A 22,500-nucleotide genomic window follows, 5' to 3' on the forward strand; every position below is an offset into this window, starting at 1 on the left:
TTTTTCATACGCGTGAGTTGCGTCTGTCGATAACGCGTGCATTCTCAAAATCAATAGTGTGGCCTTCGAGCCACGCATGGCTGGCAATATTGGAACCACTTTTAAAAACTTTGGTGTTTCGTATGTGTTCCTTTTTTCTGGTGTGTAGACATCTACCCGTTTCTCCGACGTAATTCGTATGTAAGATAGTTTAGGATGTTGCGCAAATGATATTATGCTGTACTGCAATTGCAAGTTTTTGTAATGTGGGTGTCCAGTTCTCGTGCGAATCTGGCCAAACAACCTTGACAATTCACCAATAATCACCGTCGTAAATAGATCTCTGAGCATGGGTTGAGCATCGGGCTACCATGAAGGAGGTCGCGGCTTCGAACCCTGGCCAGATCAAAAATAACTGAGGACAAAGTCCTTCGTTTGTAATTTCATCTGCAAATGGTTAAACTTTCACGTCTTCTCGGATAAGGACTATAAACCAGAGACCCCTTCTCACAAATATCTTCCATGTGCAGAAGTTCCCAGTGGGACGTTAAAGAACCCACACTATTCGAGAAGAGAGGGGGATGGACTTCCGGTGTCGTAGCTGTCCTTTGTGAGTACATGGGTGGATATAAGTGGTCCTCATCAGCTGAATAGCTGCCAAAACCTTCTCAAATAAATAAACAAACAAACGTTACCTGACTGATGACGCAACCCGATAACTATCAATTCCGTTTTATCCTCATTTAGTTTCAGTTTGTCATCTAACACCCATATCCTATGTCTTTAATACTTCTTTCCGTTGTTCTCATTGCATCGTGTTCAGTTAACGGTCAGAAGTCTGATGTTTGTACTTCGCAGCTTGCTGTCTGTAGTCTATGTTTGGCGACCACTTACTAATGATTTAAGTATTAATAACGGGTAGAACATCTGCAGAGGTCGTTGTAATAATTGATATGCTAATTACAAAAACGTGGAAAATAGCCTGAATCATATACACTGCGGACAATAGTTTAGTTTATCTCGAGATTCAGAGTTCCCGGCTTAAGGCGTGTTCTGAGCACTCACTGAAGTTGATCCTGGTAGTCCCTGCTTCAACTTCGCGGCTGCACTTGTAAATAGCCAACTGGTTTGCCTCCGGCCAGCGGGGATTCTTAACAGTTCTTGTTGTTCTGTTCTGTCGTCTTGTTGATCGTTTTTCATTGACCCTCGACATCAATGACGCATTTGGCTGTCGCCTTGTGTGTCACTTTTTTGTTCTTACCATCTTAAAATTATAACTTCCATGTATTTTTCCAAAAAACCTTTTTTCGTGAAATGAATTTTATTTTTACGGTACTACTCCGCCATAAATATCTTTAGACGCCGCTGGGCTATTTGAGCCTGTTTCTGAACAACATGGGTGGGGCAGATACGGGGGACATTTTTAGCCTTCTTTTTAACTTATGGTTAAAATATCTAAAAAAAAATGGGAAAAGTCTCAATTCTTTTTGTCCAGGATGGTAGAAATATTTATTATACAGGGTTCGCACGCACCTTGAAAGTACTTGAAAGTCCTTGAATTTGAAAATAAAAATTCAAGGCCTTAAAAGTCCCTGAAAATTGCAGTCAGTGCTGGAAAGTCCTTGAAACTTGTAGCTTACTTCATCCATCCTAGATTCTAGAGTGCTTAATATGAAAATATATGCTACTGGCAGAACAGTAGCGACACATAATGGTAAAAAAAAACAAAACAAATAAAAACGATCATTACAACTCTCTGAACGTCCATCAAGCGCCGAGTACATTTTCCTATTCTTTGTTATATTCATTGCTCTGATTGGTTCAATGTCTAATTCTAAGAGCCAATGAAATGTTTTGTAGTCTTCGCTCTTTCCGTGAAAAGCCATGTGCCTCGAGTGCTTCGTATTGTTTGCGTGGCTGTTGTTTGTTCGGCTATTGTTTCACGAATAAAAGATTTAGAACAATGGGAAAGTGTGTTTTCAGCGACTTGTGGCTTCAGAAACCACTGTACAAAGAGTGGCTACGCGAAGTCAAGGGTGACAAACACAAGGCACGATGCATTGTGTGCATGAAGGATGTTGACATCTCGAGCATGGGAGAGTCGGCGCACACTAGCTATATGAACAGCTGCTTAGCGCTTGATTTTGCAGTGCGTGGAGTCCTTGAAAAATGGAAAATGTGTCTTTGAAAGTACTTGAAAAGTCCTTGAATTTTTAGTTGAAAAAAGCGTTCGAACCCTGAATTTATACTAGCACATACCGCCGTCATGAATCCCAGTACCAAAGGGATCATTTAAAAAACACTTTCTTCTCGAGAACCTAGGGATGCCATGGTAAACGCGTCTGGCAGAGAACAGCCCAAAAGTAATAACTACTGTCACTTCTGTACCTGATGACGCCTTCGATAATTCTAAATTAACAATGCGTGTGGTAGCAACTATCTAACGGGGACGAGCACATAATTGTAAACATGTATTCAAAATACCTCAATTTATTAACAGTTCCTATGAAAATTGAAAATACTGCTTTTTGACTGGGAAAATAGACTAAGTATGGTATAAAATTAAAACACATCAAAAATTGAAAAACACTGACACCAAAACGGATGAAAACTATTTGAGTTATAGCTAAGGGCGACCCTTAGGACAGAAAACGGTGGTCATGGTCAAGTCGTGATTTTGCTGTGACACTGTAAATGTGCTTTTTGGGGCTTTTGTAAAATTGGATGTACTTAAATCTTTTACAAGTCAATACTCTAAGTCATAATGTTTAGATTCCTGCAAGAAAAAAAAGAGATTTTCGGAAATTGAATATTATCGAATCTATGAGGAGACCTTAAACAGTACAATTGTAGAAAAATGTTTTAACTTTCATGAAAGATAAAAATGCAAAACGCAATATATCAAAAATCGCCGACTCCGTTTAGTTGAAAATTTATTTCAAAATCGATTGGTTAAGAAAACGTTCAGCAAAATTTAAAATCCCTTGTATGTTAAGCCCCTGGAATAGGACTACGTGTATGCTTTGAGAACCTAGAAAAAAATAATGTTCAAACAAAAGGATACTTTTTCGGATGCAAAACTACATTCAAGGACCAATAACATGACTTTAATTTCATTCTCACAGCATAAATACTGGCAAATTCGGAACTTTTTGAAAAACTTACACCTCGAACATATGACGAGACCTTAAGACATTTGTAATGTTTGAAAGAGTATGTGTCAAAAATCACATTTGCTCTAAGAAGATTGTCTTGTTTACCTACAGATTTCAGCCTTGTCATTTTAATAAGTATGCATAGCTTTTTAAGTTGCCGTTTTAAGAACCCTAACTTCCTGTAATTGAAAAAAAAAAGTGCTTCCCACAGACGACCAAGTGTTTCATATCACTTCGATTACCTCCCAAAATTCTACAGTCTGTTTTCTCTACTTCTTACGCGCACCTAACCAAAAATAATTTTAAGGGTTAAGATAATTCATTTCTCCTTTGATAAAAATTACAATATTTAAGTTTCCCTCGAGGATCACGTTTTTGTGTAGAAATTGCGACAAGTTAAAAATAGATCAGCAACCATTTTTTTCCACTACTGCGCTGGTTAGAAGCAAGTGTCCTATCCATAATCCCCAGTTCCTGTTTACACATAGTATATGCATTGCAATTTTCATTATCCAAGGACTAAATACATCCCCCTTACTGGACACTGTCATGAGTTGCGCATGCGCTAGCGTCTTGCGAAAACTTGAAAAGTGTTAGGTTAACTTTTTCAAGTTGAATCGACAAATTCAAAATGGCGTCCACTGGGGAGGGCCATAGACCTTTTTGCAGATACGGCGGCCATTTTGATTTCTATTGTTTCAAATAGCTATTATGGGATGCCAAGGGGGCAAATACATATTAATTTGCCCCCTGAGCATCCCATAATGTCTTCTGAAACAATAGAAATCAAAATGGCCGCCGTATCTGCAAAAAGGTCTATGGTGGACTAAGGAGAAACTCCGGGAGAAAAAGGAAGGCTTTAACGGATCGCAACGAATACCTGAAAGAGTGGAATAACACGCACAAGCGTATTTATCTGAAGAATTTTTCACGCCTGGCTGCAAGCTAAATTCGATGCTGGCTACGAAGCGTGCAGCGACAGTAATTTCGCTTTTTACTGCAAGCACTTTCGCATTTACAAAAGTTTATTGATCCGGAACGTTCTTCCTGACAGGTAAATATTAAATTCTGAGCGCTATGTTTGACATAGAATTCATTAACTGCGAATATACGTGACTCACGCGTGAATCCATAATGGCAGCTAGAATGTTCTGTGAGCGCGAGATCAAACAAACTCGAGCATGCGCAGCTCATGTCAGTGCCCCTTTAAAAGCGCTTTAAATGCAGAATCTCGAGGAAATGAATGGCAAAACACTGCACGCTAAAGGGCAAAGAGATTAATTTAACTAAATCAGTAAAAAGAAAGTTAGATGCTGATTCAGTTTGGGTTATTTGAGAGGAAAATTATTATCAAAGTCAAGGGTGAGGACGAAGAGATTAAACGTCCTTTTGAAAACAAAGGACGTAAGGTTGCTTTTCATTTTAGGCGTTCAAGTCCTCCAATTTTGCGTACAGATCATTGTCGTAAATATGCATGTTGAGAAGCCTCTGCAATAGAAAGAAAAAAGCACATATTCAGAAACTTCAGTCTGACGCAAGCAATATCGCGTCATTATCGCATAAATTGTCTGCATGTCCGCTTATTAACAATAAAAATTAGCCAATGAGCGCGCGAGAATTTTGCGGTCATGGTAAAAATGGGTATTGATAAATGCCTATAAGGCCTCTGAATTAATTCACAGGGCATTGGAAATTGGCTGTTGGCTTGCAACTCAAAATATCATAAAGAATCTGACCTTATGCTGGGTTTCCATTCCTTTTAGCTCTTGTGTTAAATCAGCAAATGACGGTCTTGCTTCAGGTTCATTTTGCCAGCAATTCATCATGATTTGATACCTTGGAAATAAGTTCATTACATTGTTACCTTAATTTGTCCTAAAATGAGTCGTGTTGAGTCAAATTTTATTTATCAAGCTATAAGGCTTTGAATGCAAATGTTAAGGGTATCCAAATGGGGGTTTCGATTACGTAACTTTACAATATTATTTTCGGTCATTCGAGGCTAAATAATGATATTTACTGTGATAAAGCCTCTTAAGATAATCCCTCTTAAGATATTTTTAGACATGGTCCCAGGTTCTAGCACGGATGTTACTCGCGCGTTGCATGAATGTTTTCGAGGAGGATTTGTTTGTTTCGTTACTTTTCGTTTCAAAGCGAAGGAAAACCTCCAACGCTGTGAGGAGGCCTTCTTTGATATTTCAATTACAAGCAAAGGAGCTTCAGCTCTCGCTATGTCTTAATACATTTGGAAACTTTAATAGGAGTTTAAATAAGAGACAGATTTACCCTGCACAAACAATAACTAAATAAACGGCAGAGAAATGAGTAGAAACATGAGTGAAAAGGGAACAAACGCCGAAACACAACGCATCTAGATGAAAGTGGAATGTGCAGAAAGACGCTCGCCGCCATCATGTCACGTTGTTGTTTTGTAAAGAACAGCAAAGAATTATAACCCACACTTTCACAGCCATTGTACTCGTTGCCGTTGCCGTTGAGGTTTGCTCATTAAATTCCCTAAAACCGGATAAACGGCAACATAATGAAGAGCCAAAGAGCACAAAGCAAACGAAGACCAAGCCGAACAAAAAGACAGCTGAGAGTGCAACGAAGCATCTTTTGAAAATCAAAACATATAAACGACTTTTCACCAAATTTCCCGCTATTTCTCACGGGTAGTTTCGAGAAAGTCGCTTGGGCAGTCCACGCATCAAGCGAGTAACGTCCTCGGAAGAACTGTCCACTATGTCTAACAATAACTTAAAAGGGATTACCTTGGGTATAAGGCCTATATGAGGGATTCACTCTTACCATGATACTCTCTTGATTTTGACAACGTAAGCCCAAACGAGTAAATCTATTACTTTGCGACTAGCGATGATAGAATAAAGTGACTCTCGATGCATGTCCAATACAAATGCATAATAAGAAAATGATACTTAAGGTGTCTACTTAAGCCTATTAAGAACTTCATGTATTACTTTATGGTTACAGTTCTGGTTAAGGTCTTGCATATATTTCAAATGAAAGTAGTGTGCTAAAAAGCATTTCGCAGTTGGCGAGCGATTATTTTTCCACGTTAAACTTTTTTTGCGACACCTTTGAACTAAATGACGTGGAAGTAGAAAATAAACAAACCAGAGTTTAGAAACAAATAGAAAGGGATTTTTCTTACAAGTCATTGTCAACGTGTTGTGGTTTCGGCATTCTGTAACCTTCTTGAAGCAAACTTGCAATTTTCTTGCCATCCATCCGTGGATATGGAGAACCACCTTGGAAGAAAAAAAGAAAGAGGAGGAAATCCTTACCCTCACCCACCATCAATGTTAGCTTTCCATCCACTGCTAGTCATGAAGACAAAACACATTTATGACTTAGATTAGGATGACATTGAATCCTAATTCCCCACTCTGAGTCTGTGGTCTATGGCAAATATCCTCAACCTCGTTCCCAGGGTCTCTCTTCTCTGCTTGCCTCCATTGTCAACGACAATGTCAACGACAATGTCAACGACAATGGAGGGAGGCAGAGAAGAGAGACCCTGGGAAAGAGGTTGCAATATCGTAGTTAAGATTTGGTTTTCTCTTTAATCAGCTGGCTTAAGGTTAATCCTGCTTTCCCAAAATTGATTCTTACAGAGAATCTATCGAGCAAATCTGAATAGCTATACTCAAGTGGGCACTTGACACTCAATTTTGACATCCAACACGAAGTGTCCCTGCCTTTGCTACCTATTTCTAACAATGCGGTAAGGGTAAAGGTTAGAGTTATTTGAGTTCAGGGTTAATGCAACAGTTTATCGTTACCTGAGGAGCAGCATTTGGGGGACACTTCGTGACGTTAATTGTCTGTATTCCGAGACACAAGTGATGTTGAAGTCATAGAAAAGAGCAAGGGGACACTTCGTGACGCTTTTGAAATCCGCGTGCCTGTAATTAGGTGCAGTTCTGGACATATCAAGTGGGCCATTTGCAAGATGCAACGTCGAATCAAAAATCAGAATTTTACAGTACTTGTAGAAATGATCTCGAAGAAGATAAAACAGCAAACTATTGCATGCACGGATTCTCACCTACGGTAAAGATTTCATAAAGAACAACTCCATAACTCCATCTGTTAAAAAAAGGGAAATCAGCTCAGACTTGTCCTTTTGTATAAATTTAAGGTCACACATGGTCGAATGGTAGGTAACGTCGATTTTAGACGAAACATCGCTTCTCAACATTGAAGCGAAAACGAGTCAGTGTACTTACACGTCGCTCTTTGTGGTGTATATTCCATACAGTAGCGATTCATACGCTGTCCACTTAACTGGCAACCGACCCTGGTAGATGAAGATAACAAACAAAATGAATTATACTTAACGGTTTTATAGTTACGACTTGCAACAAAAACCACGTCATTTGACGTTTTTTCTCCGTTGAAGTTGAAAACGTGTCAAGTTGTAAGCTCGAGCTTTCCATACTTTTTTATGTTCTGATTTAAAACGTTTTGTTACCCTTGTCTTCCTTTCATAAATGTTTTCCTGTTGCACATCTCTAGCCATTCCAAAGTCTGTTACTTTGCATGTTTCTGTTTCTCCAACCAGCACATTACGAGCAGCAAGATCTCGGTGTATGATCTGAAGTGAAGCATTTTTCACATTATTGGCTAGTTGCAATAAATTTGAAAGTGAAAAAAACACTGAGTGGTTGAGGGCATAGCAGTTTCATTGACGACGTTCATGACACAAGCAATGACAAGTATCAGTGTCACTGGAGATGTGGCAGTGGCGATTCCAGTGAGCATGACAATGACAGGCACATGCAAGTGTGACGACAGCAGCAAAGATAATAGACTTAACAATAGCATTGCCAATATGCAACGGCAACACCTCATGGCAATAACAATAGTTGATCAGAGATGCTTATGTTGCTATTAATAAGGCTTATACTAATGACTCCAAAAACAGGATTAATATCATATCATAGATATCATATCATATCTTTCCTTACCCTTGCATTTTTGGAGTATCTTGGTGTAGCTCGTATCTCCGATCATTCACCCTCCCAACCATGATATATATCACAGATCACAGACCACAACACCTACTCTTTCCGAATAGTGTGTGCGTGTGTGTTCTTTTACGTCCCAATGGGTTATAAACATTGAAGAGTAGTGAGACAGGGCTTACGATTTATCGTCCTAATCTGATATTAGTTGAGAGTTTGACCCTTTTCAGGAGTCATCACAAAGGCAGCACTTTCTCCTCAGTTAATTAAAGACCCTGAGTGTTGGTATGGCCACAGGTTTGATCCCGCAACCTTCCGCACGGTAGTTTGAAGCAAAACCAGCTGAGCCAACGGGTCGGCTGCATACTAATTAAGTGCTATATATAAACTGCTAATTGTGTTTGCTGTACTAACTGCTGTATGACATTACAGTCATACTTGCCTTTCTTAACGATAAGTAGCTCATTCCATCAGCGATTTGCCAAGCAAATTTCATCAGCTGTTGCGACGTAAGACTGGTTTGAGGTTTGATATCCGGGTCTTTGTAGTAAGTGTCATTCAATCCGCGGCTCTTTCTCAGGTAACCCAACAGATCACCATAAGGGACATACTCGATCAGCACCAATAGCGGGTCTACGAGAAATATTATGACATTTATTCAACAGGCATTACCCGGTTCTTTTGTTTGTCCACGAACAGTCCCCTCGTCTCCTCTGCTCTATGTTTGACTAGGTGTGTGATTCCGTCATGTTATGTTGCCTACCAGTGTTTTAATTTTAGGAAGATTTGACAAGTTTCACTGAATAAACCAGAATAAAATTCAACTATTTCTATGAGTTTTCATTCGGAATGATAAAATGCAGCAATTGACTACGGGCAGTTCAGTATCTTCGTGATGTCAAGGGCTAGCTTTGCTTATAAGAAAAAAAAAATGACAAATCTGTTTTTAGGTCAACCGCAACATTTCATAATACATTCGCACTTTATCCAACTACATTCCCAAGTCATTGTTTAGCGCTGCGTTTTATTGACCTGGTTTTATCTGCCTTGTGAAAGCTCCTACTCCTACTCAAGATGACGATGGATTTCCTTTAAAAGCCGCATACAGGTAATTTAACAAACGTCTTTGACAACGGAAGCATGGACACGTAGTGACATAAAATTTCAAAAATTCATTCATAATTATTGATCGAAACAGCCTATGAAACCACCGAAAGATTGTGGCACGCACCTGAACGTTAACAAACGGATAAAGCATTCTTCATTTGAATTTTTTACATAAAGCATAATAATAAAGCTTAGCTTCTTTTTCTAGTATGCTACTGTTATCTACCTACCATTTAAATTTGAACCTTTCTTCCGACACACTTTCTGTGGAGTGCTCTTGAAGCCGTTCAGTAACTCAGATGTCGTGTTTTTTTTGGGTCTAAGATGAACTACTCGGCCTCGCCTCGTGGTTTAAAACCCGATAAAACACTTCTGCTCGGTTTTGAAACAGTACTGTAGACTGAGCACTTCACACATTGGCAAGTCGTAAATGGGCTTCTCGTTATGATTGTAACTACTATGCAATATTCTATTTTATTATATGGCTTGTGTTTGTAGCCGATATAACGCACGCTCTTATTGGCTAATTGTGACTGAATTGTAGGGCATTATTCTCCCGTAATGCCCACGGGCCGATTACGGGTTTGCAAAAACAAAGCAAAAGGTAATTAAAAAGCCATATAATAAACGACTTACTAACCTCACTTGCTCGGGACCGTACTGGGGAATATTGGCCCTCGGTCGTTTTTGTATGGACCTCGCTGCGCTCGGTCCGCACTGCCACGACCTCGAGCCAATATTACCCAGAACGGCCCCCGCGCTCGGTTAGTACGAAGTTAGTAATGCTGAGACGAGATTAAGGTGGGAACTGTTTCGCAGTTTTGAACAAGTGAGCATTCATAGAGAAAAGCTTTTTTTTTCTATAGTAGCAGCATCATCGTATAATCCATAGATGCATTTACCAGTTTCAGTGACGCATCCCAATAGTTTGATAACATGTGGATGAGGCTTGAGGGTCTTCATCAGCTCAAGTTCGGATTTCAAGTCTCTCTTGTCTGACTCAGGAGCGTTAGCTAAATCAAATAAGCATTAAAAACAAAGGTAAATTCGCATTAATTGTACTACGTGTTCCTGTTATCAGGACTCATTCTTGTCTTCGTGCGTTCGAGGTCAAATTCAAGTAAATTATTGCCAAACACAACGGTGTAAGAAATAACGGAAAATCTCTCTCAAAGTACGCCGTAGCCATATTCACGGATTACACGTGTTTGTTCTCTACATAACGAAGGACTGACCGTTTGTTGCTAAAGCAAAGCTATTAAGAAAAAAGACTTTTACCTTTCAGCATTTTAACAGCCACAGTTGTTGTGTCAGAATGGAATGGAAGGTTCTTTGCCGTTCCTTTGGCAACCTGGCCAAAAGCACCTTTACCAATGACTTTCTCCACTTTCACGTCTTCTCGTGTTACTTCCCATGACCTTGTTCTTATATCAAGGGGTGCAGCATATTCATCATTCTGAGGGGAGCTATTAGGGCTACTTGGTCTTATTTCATAATGGGAGGTCTCTTGTAAGGGCACGTATGCAGGTTCAATGGGGATTCTTCGCTGTTGATTAGAACTACTTGGTGGATTGTTAGTAGGATTAAGCTCTTCCATCGCATCTTCATTCTGAAAACAAAAGAAGCCCCCGGGTTAAATTGCCTTCGTAACCGTTAGTATACTTGAGGTTCATTTTTCTTCAACACCGTTGGTTAGTGCATGGCTTTTGGAGCGAGAGACCCCGGTTCGATCCTCGGTGACTTTAACGTCAGTTTCGACATTCCTCTGATCCGTGTAGCTTTAACTATCCTTCACCGTCGGCTTCCATTGATACCAGTTTCGTAACTTAAGGAACTACCGGCATTAAATAAAGTGACTTCACCTTTAATTACTTTACAATTACTCTATCATCACACTTAGGCAGTTAAGTAAGGAACTCAAACCCACGGCAATGCGACTGCACCGAATTGCTCTACCATATATGGGCGATCAAGCTGGTGAACCTGACGAGTTAACCATACCATTTCCTGCACAAGATGGAAGAATAATTGGGAAATTTCTGAAACACATGTTTTGAACAGTGCTTGCAATGACTTTTGGCGAGAATGATCGCTTAGAGCAATTACAAATGACACTTCACCCGTTACAATCAATAAGTAAAATAGATATAGGAAAATTCAAACGAGTACATTAATTGATTAACCTCGAAAATACAGGTTTTTTTACGATGTGAAAAAATCAAGCCATGCTTTAGCTTGCTGGAAATGGCTAAATGTCTTTCAGCAATCGAAAAAAACAGTATCATATACAGTCTATTAAATCATTTTGCATTTTCGCTTTCAAAACTCACGTAATAAATTCTTCTATCTTTATCTTCTGCAACCTTGTATGGCCTAACGACACGTCGAAGAGTACGCAAACATGTTAGTTCTTCAAATTTTTCCTGCGTTTCTGAATACTATTTCTTTCTTTTCCTTTTCTAAGTAATTGGCAAGAAAGAAATGAAATATCATTTCGGACAGGCGAGTTCTTCTATGGGAGAACCGAAAAGAATACGGGAGGGAACCAAATAGGTGAATTTCAAGTTACGTCATCACCAATTTTTGGGTGGGCGAGAACAAAAGATCTCTTACAAGCTCCTTTTCGTTGTGCGTCACCATTTGAGAATTGGACCATCGCGATCTCTTACCTGCAAAGATTCGTTGCAAACTTCTCGCAGGAGAAGGAAGCAACATTAATTTAAATGTTTCCGATGATGGGAAATGTTCGTCAGTATCTTTTCCGCCACAAGGCAGGTGACACTATACGCCTGCCCCTCCCCTGCCATTTTTTCCTTAACAAAGAAAACAGCCTTCCACGATTTGTCAAGTCTTGTTTCTTTTCACTATAAACATTTATACTATTTTACCGATTTGCGCCCTTGATTCAACACAGTGACTGATACAGTACTAAGCATTTACAGGACACTGCAACTTTCCCCATAACGTTGAGCCAGACCTCTTATATTTATGTTCAATGGAAAAAAAAAAAAAAAAAAAAAAAGAAAAATATCATAATACCTACCTTTTCTTTCTAGCAACGCCTAACAAAAGAAGATCAGATTTCCAATAAGTACAAAAAGGAAAGAAAGGAAAGGAAAGGAATTTTATTTGAGTGTCTAGTCGTGCAGCGCCGGAGCACTAATTGGCGACACTGGAAACTGAAATTAACAATGAAAGCAAATCAAGTCAAATGTTGGTTTTTGAAGAAAACAATGGAGAACACAATCCTGGAAGATACATCAAATTATTAACCTAGCTTTTTGTGTTGCCAGACTATGACCAGTATTAGAGCAACGATGATTGCTACAATACCATAATTAGTCCACAAAGTAGGAACAAAAAAACACTACATTACTAAGCAGAGTTCCCAAACTTGGATAAAAGTGTTTCATGGAATGGCAAAAGAGAGGGGTTTGTAACACCCATTAGCCGAAGAATGTGCAATAATAAATCGCAAGAACTCGAACGACATGGATTAATTGATAGTCTAGATGTTTTGAAGGTTCGGCCAAAGGCACGCCGATTTCTGAATTGCAATCAGGGTGACTAAGACGATTCCCAGGGTCATTTCAACATCTTATCAATAAAACGTCCAAAAAAGCACCGCCTGACCAGCCATTCACATCGCCAAGACAATCAACCTGTTTAGTGGCACTTCTTATCTATGACAACGACTGCTTGTTGACGCAATTGGTTATTCACTGATGAGACTACACGTCAAGTTCCTAGTAATAACACATGCTCGAATCTTATTTTCTGCTGCTATTCATTACCATTGCTTTTTTCCTTTCAAAGCTGATCAGGGTTTTCGACAATTCTGTAAAGTAGCGGACATATTTTTGAAAGCACCAGACGTAAAATTTGTTGCCATTGCAAGGCGCCTTGTGAGCGCCGTATAGGCGCAAGCTAACTAGGGGTATCATTTTTTTTTTAACACTCAGGAACGCTGTTTCCAGTGTTGAAGGAACCTAAGAATCAGTTTCCCAGGCAAGGCTGGAGTTCACTTTCAACGATAAAAATCAACGGTAAAAGACGACGTTTCGACCATACTTCGGTCATTATCAAGTGAATTGTAAAACTGAAACAGTGAATATATAATCATATGCATGCATATAAGAAGTATAAAAAGCTTTGTAGGTGTAAATGGACAATAAAAACATACAAAACAAAACAAACCCCTTAAATATATTGGCATCAAAGTACCGGAAATGGAATGGACAACGACCTGACCTCCAGCCTCAAACGGAAACCCTGAGCCGAAGATAATGTCCAATACGTCTCATGACAGATACTATTTAATGCAATGAATGTATAATTGATGAAATACAACCATCAATTAATGACTGTGAATTCTATTACCTATAGGTTCTGTAAGGCTGTTATAGCCGGGGAGTGAGTTGTGAGGCTGGGCTCTCACAGCCTCTCAAAATGCTCCCAATGGCATGAGACTCTAAGAGCCTCTGTCAGCTAAGTCCAACTTCTGGCCTCCGCGTGGTGGAACTGGCACCACCGAGAGGCGAATGGGCGAAGGCGAAGCCACTGGCACCTTAAAACCAGTTGTCCAGGGTAGATGGGGCTCTTGGCCTGTGAAGGCAGCCCATCTATGGGAAGGTCAACCCTGATTTCAAACCTCCGCTGCCTTGCCCTATACCTGATCATAGGAAGGCTTCAGGAGTAAACCTCGAGGAAAAATCCGAAGTGGAGCCCCAAAGGCGGATGGCAGGTGCTCAGCACTTCCTTCCGGCAGCTTCTCCAGCTTCTCTTGGACCCAGCCAGTTACACCGAGAGGGGGACACTGTCGTATGGGCAGCCCAGCATCTCCTTATCTTCCCACCAAGGCGTTAGCGCAAACTGGAGAGGGCACTCCAGCGGTGTTGCAAGACTCCGGTATAACACGGGATGAGGCAGTTTACCGGTTCTAAGCGCCAACTGATTGGCATAAGAAGGAGTGCCAGGAGTCTCGTCTGATGGTGGGGTGCCACCCCGTCAGTGCTTGCCTGCTCTACTGGGTACAAGCTGTCCCATGCACGCAAGGAGTTTGGGCTAATGATCAGCCTCAGGAAGACCAACATCCTGGCGCAAGGTGCTGAGTCCCCCCAAGTCATCACCATCGACAACACGGAGGTGGAGGTTGTGGACACCTTCACCTACTTGGGCTCCACCGTGTCAAGCTCGACTTCACTCAATGCTGAGATCAGCTGCAGGATCGCCAAAGCAGCTGCTGTCATGGCCAAACTCAACAAGCGAGTGTGGGGCAATGACCTGTTGAGCCAAAGAACGAAGATGTGCGTCCACCAAGCTTGTGTCCTGTCGATTCTCCTTTATGGCAGTGAGTTGTGGACGACCTATGCCAGACAAGAGCGGCGACTCAACGGATTCTACCTCCGCTGCCTGCTGCACATCAGGTAGCAGGACAGAGTCACTAACACCGAGGTCCCGACGCGCTGGCTCACTGAGCATGACATCACTGCTCATTTAGCAACGCCTTCGATGGCTTGGCCATGCACATCGCATGGAGCCTGCCGCCTGCCAAGAGAAATCCTTTATGGAGAACTGCAGGAGGGTGTCCACCGTGTGGGTCGACCCCTGCTGCGCTACACGGACGTCATCATGGGAGACTTGCGATCTGCACAAATCGACACCAGTGCATGGGAGGACATCGCCAAACACTGAGATACATGGTGGCAAAGTGTCAAGGCGGGTGTTTCAAAGGTGGAAGCGAATGCTAGAGTCCAGGCTACATGCAAGAGAGCGGCAAGGAAAGAATGCACAGCCTCTGCGTGCATTTCCACAAGGCATGTCTGCGTCACCTGCAACGGTGGCTGCCACTCCAGGATCGGGCTACACAGTCATACAAGATCGTGCCCAAATGCCCAGTGCTAACCATCGCCTCTTCGAGACAAGGATGCCACTACTACTACTATTGATTATTAAGATTATTGGGAATAATCATGCAAACTCACCTTCCTTGGCCAGCCTCATTACCATCTGAGACTTCTTCATAAAACAAATGAAAGAAGATATCAATAATGGTCAGAATTAGATTAAAAGCAACAGATCCCCCATCCTCATTTCCTCAAGTTTACCTTTATAAAAGGACTGAATGATTGTGCGTAAAATATTATAATGATAATAATTTTAGTTCAGAAAACTGTTTAACTGTGTACTGCATTATATATATCTACGATCTGTCGCATTGAGTGACTGTGTGTACAGTATTATTAAAACACTCCTTACAACTCAACCGTTGGTGGTGGTGATGATGAAGCGTGAACATGAGAAAGATAATATTCGTGTTGTGCGGCAGCCAACAAAGGTGCACCCAAAGGAAAGCAGGGGCCCAGTTACATGTAATAACATAACCTTGTAAATGCATTCATTTACTTTATGCCTTTCTGTGGTAATAAAAAGCTGTAGTTATTTTTAGTTGCCTTTTTTGTAAAAAGTCAAATTTCTTCTTATTCGAAGACCACGTGCATTCTTTTACTTTTTTTATTCCTTGAAATTTCGTATACTTGGCGTCATATGTGGGTCGAGTTTGTTGATTCCCTACTCTGCACCGAGAGGTTTTCCGACGGGTACTTCGGTTTTCCCATCTCCTCAAAAACCAACATTTGATTTGACTTGCGTTGACTTGTTAATTTGAATTTACAGTGTCCCAAATTAGTGCTCCAGCGCTAGAAGATAAGACACTTTAATAAAGTTCCTTCCTTCCTTCAGTCAAGTTCTGCTCAATCATCTACCTTATCATGTAGTTATGGGGTATGCTAGCTACACGAAAGAGAGCCAAAAAAACTCCTAGTTTTTTCCTCGTCTTTTTGCTCCCAGATTTTGTCCCTTGTTATGAAACATTTCATTACCGAAATACACTTTATCCCAGAGAAGGAAGCAAAAACAAAAAACGAATGATGAAATACATCGTGGATCATTGATAGTTTCTAAGGGAACTGTTGTACATGTACCACCTGAAACAACGAGATGGAGGAAAACACCACAGGGATACCAAGAGTAAGGTGGATATACTGACCCTTCGTTTCATTTGAGCATTTTTTCTTGCGCACACATGTACACCAAACGATCGCTGCTATGATAAGCACCAAGGCAACCGCTGCCGAGACAGCACCAACAATAATCCAGATCTTACCACCTTAAAACAAATGAGTTGTAACATGAGGCTTCCATCCAAGTAATAAGGGGTTGTAAATGAACGAAATGATATTTGAAATGAATCATATATTGAACTGCGGATGTGAAATAAAGTGGAGCTATGATCCTCGCAGTTATGAACACAATTTAGCAATTACTGATAAAGTAAGTAGCCGACGTTTCGGAGTCATCGTGGCACCATTATCAAGGCAAAGTGAATAAATCAATGCGAAGATTTGGTTTCCGTACTTTTAAAAGTGTCTACAAATTAGCATAACAACAAAGGCTCACAAGATCTTTAGGAGAAACTAGCTTTTGGCACGAATCGAGTCACTTTGCATGTTTAAGGATGGTTTCAGTTTTCGTATAAAAAGCATCTCCTTAATTAGGCAATCAAATTTGTTCGAGCATTTAGCAAGCACGTGACATTGTTCTGAAAGACATGTAGTTACTCTCGAGTTATGTACATTCAAATAATGTTTAAAAATTGACAAAGATTTTTGTTTGTGTTCATCAATGCATTCGTTCAAATAATGTTTAAAAATTGACAAAGATTTTTGTTTGTGTTCATCAATGCGTTCATGCAGGTGGCCGCGAGTGTAACCACTAGGCATCGTTGGTTAACAAAGGCTGGCTTGACTTCTCGAACCACAGGCAGACAACCCTAAGGATGGGGGACAGTTGTAACGGCCGATTCAACTAATCGAGGAAAATGTTCCATAAAAACTTTAAATCGCAATGTTTCTTTTCGAAACCTGACTGATTTGATGGGTTTTTGGGACGCTTTGATTTCCTCTTCAGATCCCATGCGTCACCACATACAGTATAAATAGACAAGGCGTGCAACCTCCAAGGCCGCTCACGGTCAATTTAGCCGAATTTTACCCACTTCCAAAGGTCGCTCGCCTCTTAACCTTGGGGACACGGAGGCACTCGGCCGTGAGTGGTCTTGGAAGTTGCACGCCTTGTCTATTTATATTGTTGACGATGCGTGTGATCTGAAGAGGAAATCGAACTGTTCCAAAAACCCATCAAATCAGTCAGGACAACGCAGAAAATAGTAGGTGAGTGAACTTTTATGGAACATTTTCCTCAATTAGTTGAATCGGCCATTACAACTGTCTCAAAATAACGTGACGTCACACGCTCTCGTATCCTTAGGGTTGTCTGCCTGTGCTCGAAATTTCAGATCTTTGTTGAGTCTTATGCTCGTGAACACGAGCTGAATTGAGGCCTATAATTTTTGAGCTGAGGTATGTGAGACGTTTCTTCACGAAATCAAATTAAATCAAATCTTTATTTTAACACAGTGAAAATCCATCAGGTTTTATAGTACAAAATAAAATACAACTACATGTACCTAACAATATTTGAATACAATAAATATGTCATCAAAAAGTATCATAAGTACAAACACTACTCATAAAATTACACTAAACTACACCTGTTTTCCATGAATGCCGTGTATCTAACTTAACTAACTAAAATGAAGGTTTAACAATTGCTTTCAACGATTCAGAGATTTCACTTGCCTAGATTGCAGGGTAGACTGTTCCAGAGAGTGGCACCTCTATTCTTGGGTTTCACTCACGTGATCAACAGCCATGTTTTTCAACAAAAAAACAAGAAGACGTTAGCATAATAATAGCTTTCAATTCCCGGAGGATTGGATCAGGACACCAACATGGCCGCCATTTCATTTTTTGGGGACACCAACATGGCGGCCGTGACGTCATGTAAAATCCATGAATAGCTTAAGCTCCTTTTCAGGTAGTCGGTTCTTGGTAAAGATGTAAAGATACATTTAATTAGTAACTTTGGGCCTTATCTTTAAATGGTATGATAACTCGGAGGGTAGGTGTAGTCATTTCAGTTGATGGAGTGCGCTGCTGGTCTGATAGCTTGGAATATATGAATTGCTTCACAGCCAAATTGAATACCGCAGACTCAAGTCGATCGCATTCTTGTGAGCCCTTTGTTATTATACTAATTTGTAGAGACTTTTAAAAGTACAGAAACCAAATCTTCGCATTAATTTACTCACTTTGTCTTGAGAATGTGACACCATGACTCTGAAACATCGGCTACTAACTTTATCAGTATTTGCTTGTTCATGGCTCAAAAAGTCACTATTGATCAAAATTTAGCAATTGCGTAGAGAACCCTGAAAAGTTCAGGACTTCAACAGGTTTTGAACAGGTGACCTCGGAATGCCGGTGAGGCGTTCTAACCGATAATTATGATTCAATTCAACTCGCAGGACTATAAAAGAAGCACCTTCAACGTACATTTGGTCAAAATCTGCTTCCACCCATTAGCCCACTCTGGGGGCTAATCGTCCAGAAAGTGGGGGCTATTTGTCCGTGGGGTGAATTTTCTGACGTTCATTTCATATATCATTTTGTTCTGACGGTTAGAGCGTCTCACTGGCCACAAACCTGAAAAAAGTCAGGTCAAGGGTTCAAAACCCGTTGAAGTCCTGGATTGTTCAGGCTTCTCTACGTAATTGATAAATTGCGTTCATAACTGCAAGGATCATAGCTTCACTTGAAGGGGATGTAGTACACGTGAAGACTGCAAAAAAGCGAATTGATTTCCTGGCTCCTTTTCTCTTAAGTTACATGTATCTGTATCTTTACTGAACAGCATGAAAGTGACTGAATTCCAGAGACAATGGAGATCAAAATAACGTACAAGTGGCAAAAAAAAGCGTCTGGAGGACACCGAGCAAATGTTTCTACGGGCGTTTTGTTCTCCTTTCCCTTTCATTGCCTTCTTGCATGTTGATCTTGTACACCAAAACAGACTTATTGCCCCATAATGCCTATTTTACAAGCTAGAACTTTGTTTGTTTGCACATTTGCCTTTGTCAAGTCCGTTAATTGTCATAACAAAGTACATGTAAGTACGAATTTTATTCACAAGAGTCATTGAAAGGCCATTGACATTTTCATGTTTAGTATGTGGGAGGCATATCATGTACAGTGTATTGTACGATACCTACAATGTATGGCCAAGCAAAACAGGATTTCTGAATTCGCTCTAGCACTACAATGTAAGCTATCGAGGCATCTTGGGGGTGTTCATTTGCAAGTTTGTTACCCCACCATGGATATGAAATCTGATTTTCTAAATGGAAGTGAAAAGATTGTTGCAGCTCATGTAGGAAGCATAAAAGATGCAAGGTCATAGGTCTGCGTCCCATTGATAACTGGGTTGTTTCAGGCTTCGTTACGACTACTTGAATTCAACATTGAATAACTGCTCCATCCTTGCAAATAATTATACTGTGGTGTTTTATGCATCACCTTTAACGTACGTACAGATATCATTTCTTCCCAGTTTTAAGCTGGGAGTGATACTTCCTCTCCCCCCCCACCCCCCTGCATACTAACAAACAGATACACAGTAACTGCCAAACAACGAGGAATACTCAATTCTTCCATGCATTAAAAGAAATAATAATCAAATGTAAACATACTATCATGATACGACTCTGGAGTAGTTGTTGTGGACGCTGTGGTTGTAGATACATGTAGAATGACAGGTGGAATTCCAATGATAGATGACGCGTTGACAGTTAACTCTCCAAGTTTTCCATCCACGATAGCATTTTTTATTGTAGAAATGAGAACATCTTCTGCAATCTCAGTATTGAACTTCAAGACCAAGACAAAGATGAGGCTTCCACAACTGCAACATTAAAACTGCCAAGTCCATGTCCATGTATCAAGGTCGACTTTTAATGTTTAACACTGCTACATGTATTTTTCATTTATTCTACTCCATTTTTATTATTAATTTTTTTGGCACTATTTGATTGTACGATCATCAAGAATGTAGAAATATTCACAGTTTCAAAGCTCCCTGGTTGACCAAAGTGGGATATTTTTGTCAGAAATTTGATGGTTCCCAGATACACTTCCCCTTAACCGTCACAAATATTACAAATAATTATGACTACCATCATCATTTTAAAAAATAAATTAAAATATGAAAAACATATCATCGTCACCTTGCATCGATCAGTTCTGCCCGAATGTAAGTTTGCTCTTGAGCAAAGACCTCGTCCAACTAGCATTATAAACCACATACATTAATGTCAATAGAACATCCCTAAATAATAGCCATTATTTAACTGTGTCACAGAAAGGATCGACTTGACAACTAGCAAACTATAACTACATACATTAATGTCAATAGAACAGCCCTAAATAATAGCCATTATTTATAAATTGTGCACAGAAAGGACTTGACAACTAGCACACTAGTAACCCCATGTTGTCTTAAACCACCAAGGGCATGTCAGGATATGAAACATTTACTTAATATCTACAAATGTAATAGGGATGTTTTCCACAATGGCATAACAGCTGTAATTACAGATTCAGCACTTACAGCACGTTTGATAGCACAATAAATATTATTGCTGGGGGAGAAAGCTCTTTTCAATTTCTCTTGGTTTCTGAGAAGAAAATGGCCTAAAATGTTTTCTAATGAGAAAACTGGAAAATGCAAAAATTCATTTATTTCGACACATGTGTTTGGTCTCCCTTGCTCTCACAGGGGAACAAAGTCAAAAATGTAACTGCTTCATTAATTTTAATAACTGCACTTGTTCCATTCCCGCAGTTTAGATGAATGTCCTTCCTTCACCATATTATCGATGGATACACTTACGTACACACAAAAAATGACCAGCTCCCAGTTGCCTTGATGGCTCAAATGGTAAGAGCACTGCACCGGTATTGCAGAGGTCATGGGTTTGAATCGCGGTTAAGGACTGTGCCTACTATTGTTATTGCGCATACGTTCTGCGCATCTCCAGATACTCGGATTTCCTATCGCCGACGCTTACTAATACAAGTATATTTTTGCGCGGTTTAAAACTATCCCGAAAAAGTACATCTTAGTAAGTACTCTTGGTATTCAAAAAGAAAATTGGGGGTAACCATGCATTTTTGAGAGATAATCAAGGTTTAATTTGAGAAAGAACGCCATACATTGCTTTGTATTTTACAGCTTTTTACAAATATTATTCATGAATTATCTTTGAAAAATGCGTCGTTACCCCCAATTTTCTTTTTGGATTTCAATAACACTTGTTAAGATCTACAATTCCTGCATAATCACATACCAGGGCAAAAATATCTTTAATTAGTAGGCACCGTCTTTAAGACTGACTATTTCAGGTCTTCCTTTTGCTACTGCTATTTAAGTAGCGTTCATAACTGTCACGATATCAGAACTTTAAACTATCAAATGAAACGGTAGCAAAAACCCAATGAAAGTCCACGCTTGAAATCATTTATACCCATTCACAGTTCCAATACAGGGTTTCATGTATTTTTCACTAAACCATAAATTCCAACTACTTTACAACTGCTCTTCAGTCACTGAGATAATCCTTTGCTTAGAATTAAATCACAACCTTACTTACACAGTGATGATAAGATTGCAACATGTCAAAGGCAATAGTTTGCAAATTTAAATTAATGTCAAGTATGAAAAGTTCTAAATTTTTCTTAATTTACATAGTTTAATTTAACCTTTAAAGAAAACTGCCTTAATTTATTCAGCAGAACATGAAGGTGAAATAATGCCTTGATAATGATCTAAAGTGTGCATCTGTGCATTTTCCATTTCTCTGAAAACCGTGCAACCACCCCCTGAGATGCATACCACTAGAAACATGACAACACACCCTACTTCATTCATTTTTCTCCCTTGTTGTTAAAAGTACACGTATTGCCATTAACCATTGCAATGGCTGAAATAACGTGAGCTGTACAGTGTACACAGCATCAGTTTCTGCTCTCCTCTTAGCTTCATGTAGTAAAGGTCATATTCTGCCTATGACAAAAGCTAACGGGAAGACATTAAATTAACTTTCAACACTAGCACTGATTACCACTGACTCCCCCACCCTAAAACAAATACATTACCATACGTTACGCACATTGTTAGGGCTATAGGCAATAATTATTATTTTCCTCATCATGAATTTTTTGCACAACTACCACATCCACAACATTAAAAATACATGCCTGACCCCTGCCCGATGTTAGCAACACCAGCATTATTGGGTAACTTGTGGA

At 39.9% G+C, this 22,500-nt stretch overlaps 1 protein-coding gene across 2 annotated transcripts in view; it reads right to left on the reverse strand.

The window, feature by feature from the left end:
• Positions 1-3,888: 3,888 nt before the first annotated feature.
• LOC137983207 (fibroblast growth factor receptor 1-like) overlaps positions 3,889-22,500 on the reverse strand; it is a 44,338-nt gene continuing 25,726 nt past the window's right edge. Inside the window, exons 6-19 of one of the 2 annotated variants that reach the window (XM_068830397.1) lie at positions 20,418-20,476; positions 19,884-20,095; positions 16,284-16,403; positions 12,279-12,297; positions 11,566-11,608; positions 10,514-10,844; positions 10,138-10,248; positions 8,571-8,761; positions 7,636-7,758; positions 7,391-7,461; positions 7,210-7,250; positions 6,313-6,409; positions 4,871-4,970; positions 3,889-4,622 (exon numbers count right to left, since the gene is read on the reverse strand). In XM_068830397.1, coding sequence (XP_068686498.1) covers positions 4,557-4,622; positions 4,871-4,970; positions 6,313-6,409; positions 7,210-7,250; positions 7,391-7,461; positions 7,636-7,758; positions 8,571-8,761; positions 10,138-10,248; positions 10,514-10,844; positions 11,566-11,608; positions 12,279-12,297; positions 16,284-16,403; positions 19,884-20,095; positions 20,418-20,476 — 1,584 coding nt within the window. In that variant the 3' untranslated portion in view covers positions 3,889-4,556. The remainder of the gene's footprint in view (positions 4,623-4,870; positions 4,971-6,312; positions 6,410-7,209; positions 7,251-7,390; positions 7,462-7,635; positions 7,759-8,570; positions 8,762-10,137; positions 10,249-10,513; positions 10,845-11,565; positions 11,609-12,278; positions 12,298-16,283; positions 16,404-19,883; positions 20,096-20,417; positions 20,477-22,500) is intronic. The other variant, XM_068830398.1, reaches the window with a different exon arrangement.

This window comes from Montipora foliosa, chromosome 13 (assembly GCF_036669935.1).
Source record: "Montipora foliosa isolate CH-2021 chromosome 13, ASM3666993v2, whole genome shotgun sequence".
Classification (NCBI taxonomy): domain Eukaryota; kingdom Metazoa; phylum Cnidaria; class Anthozoa; order Scleractinia; family Acroporidae; genus Montipora; species Montipora foliosa.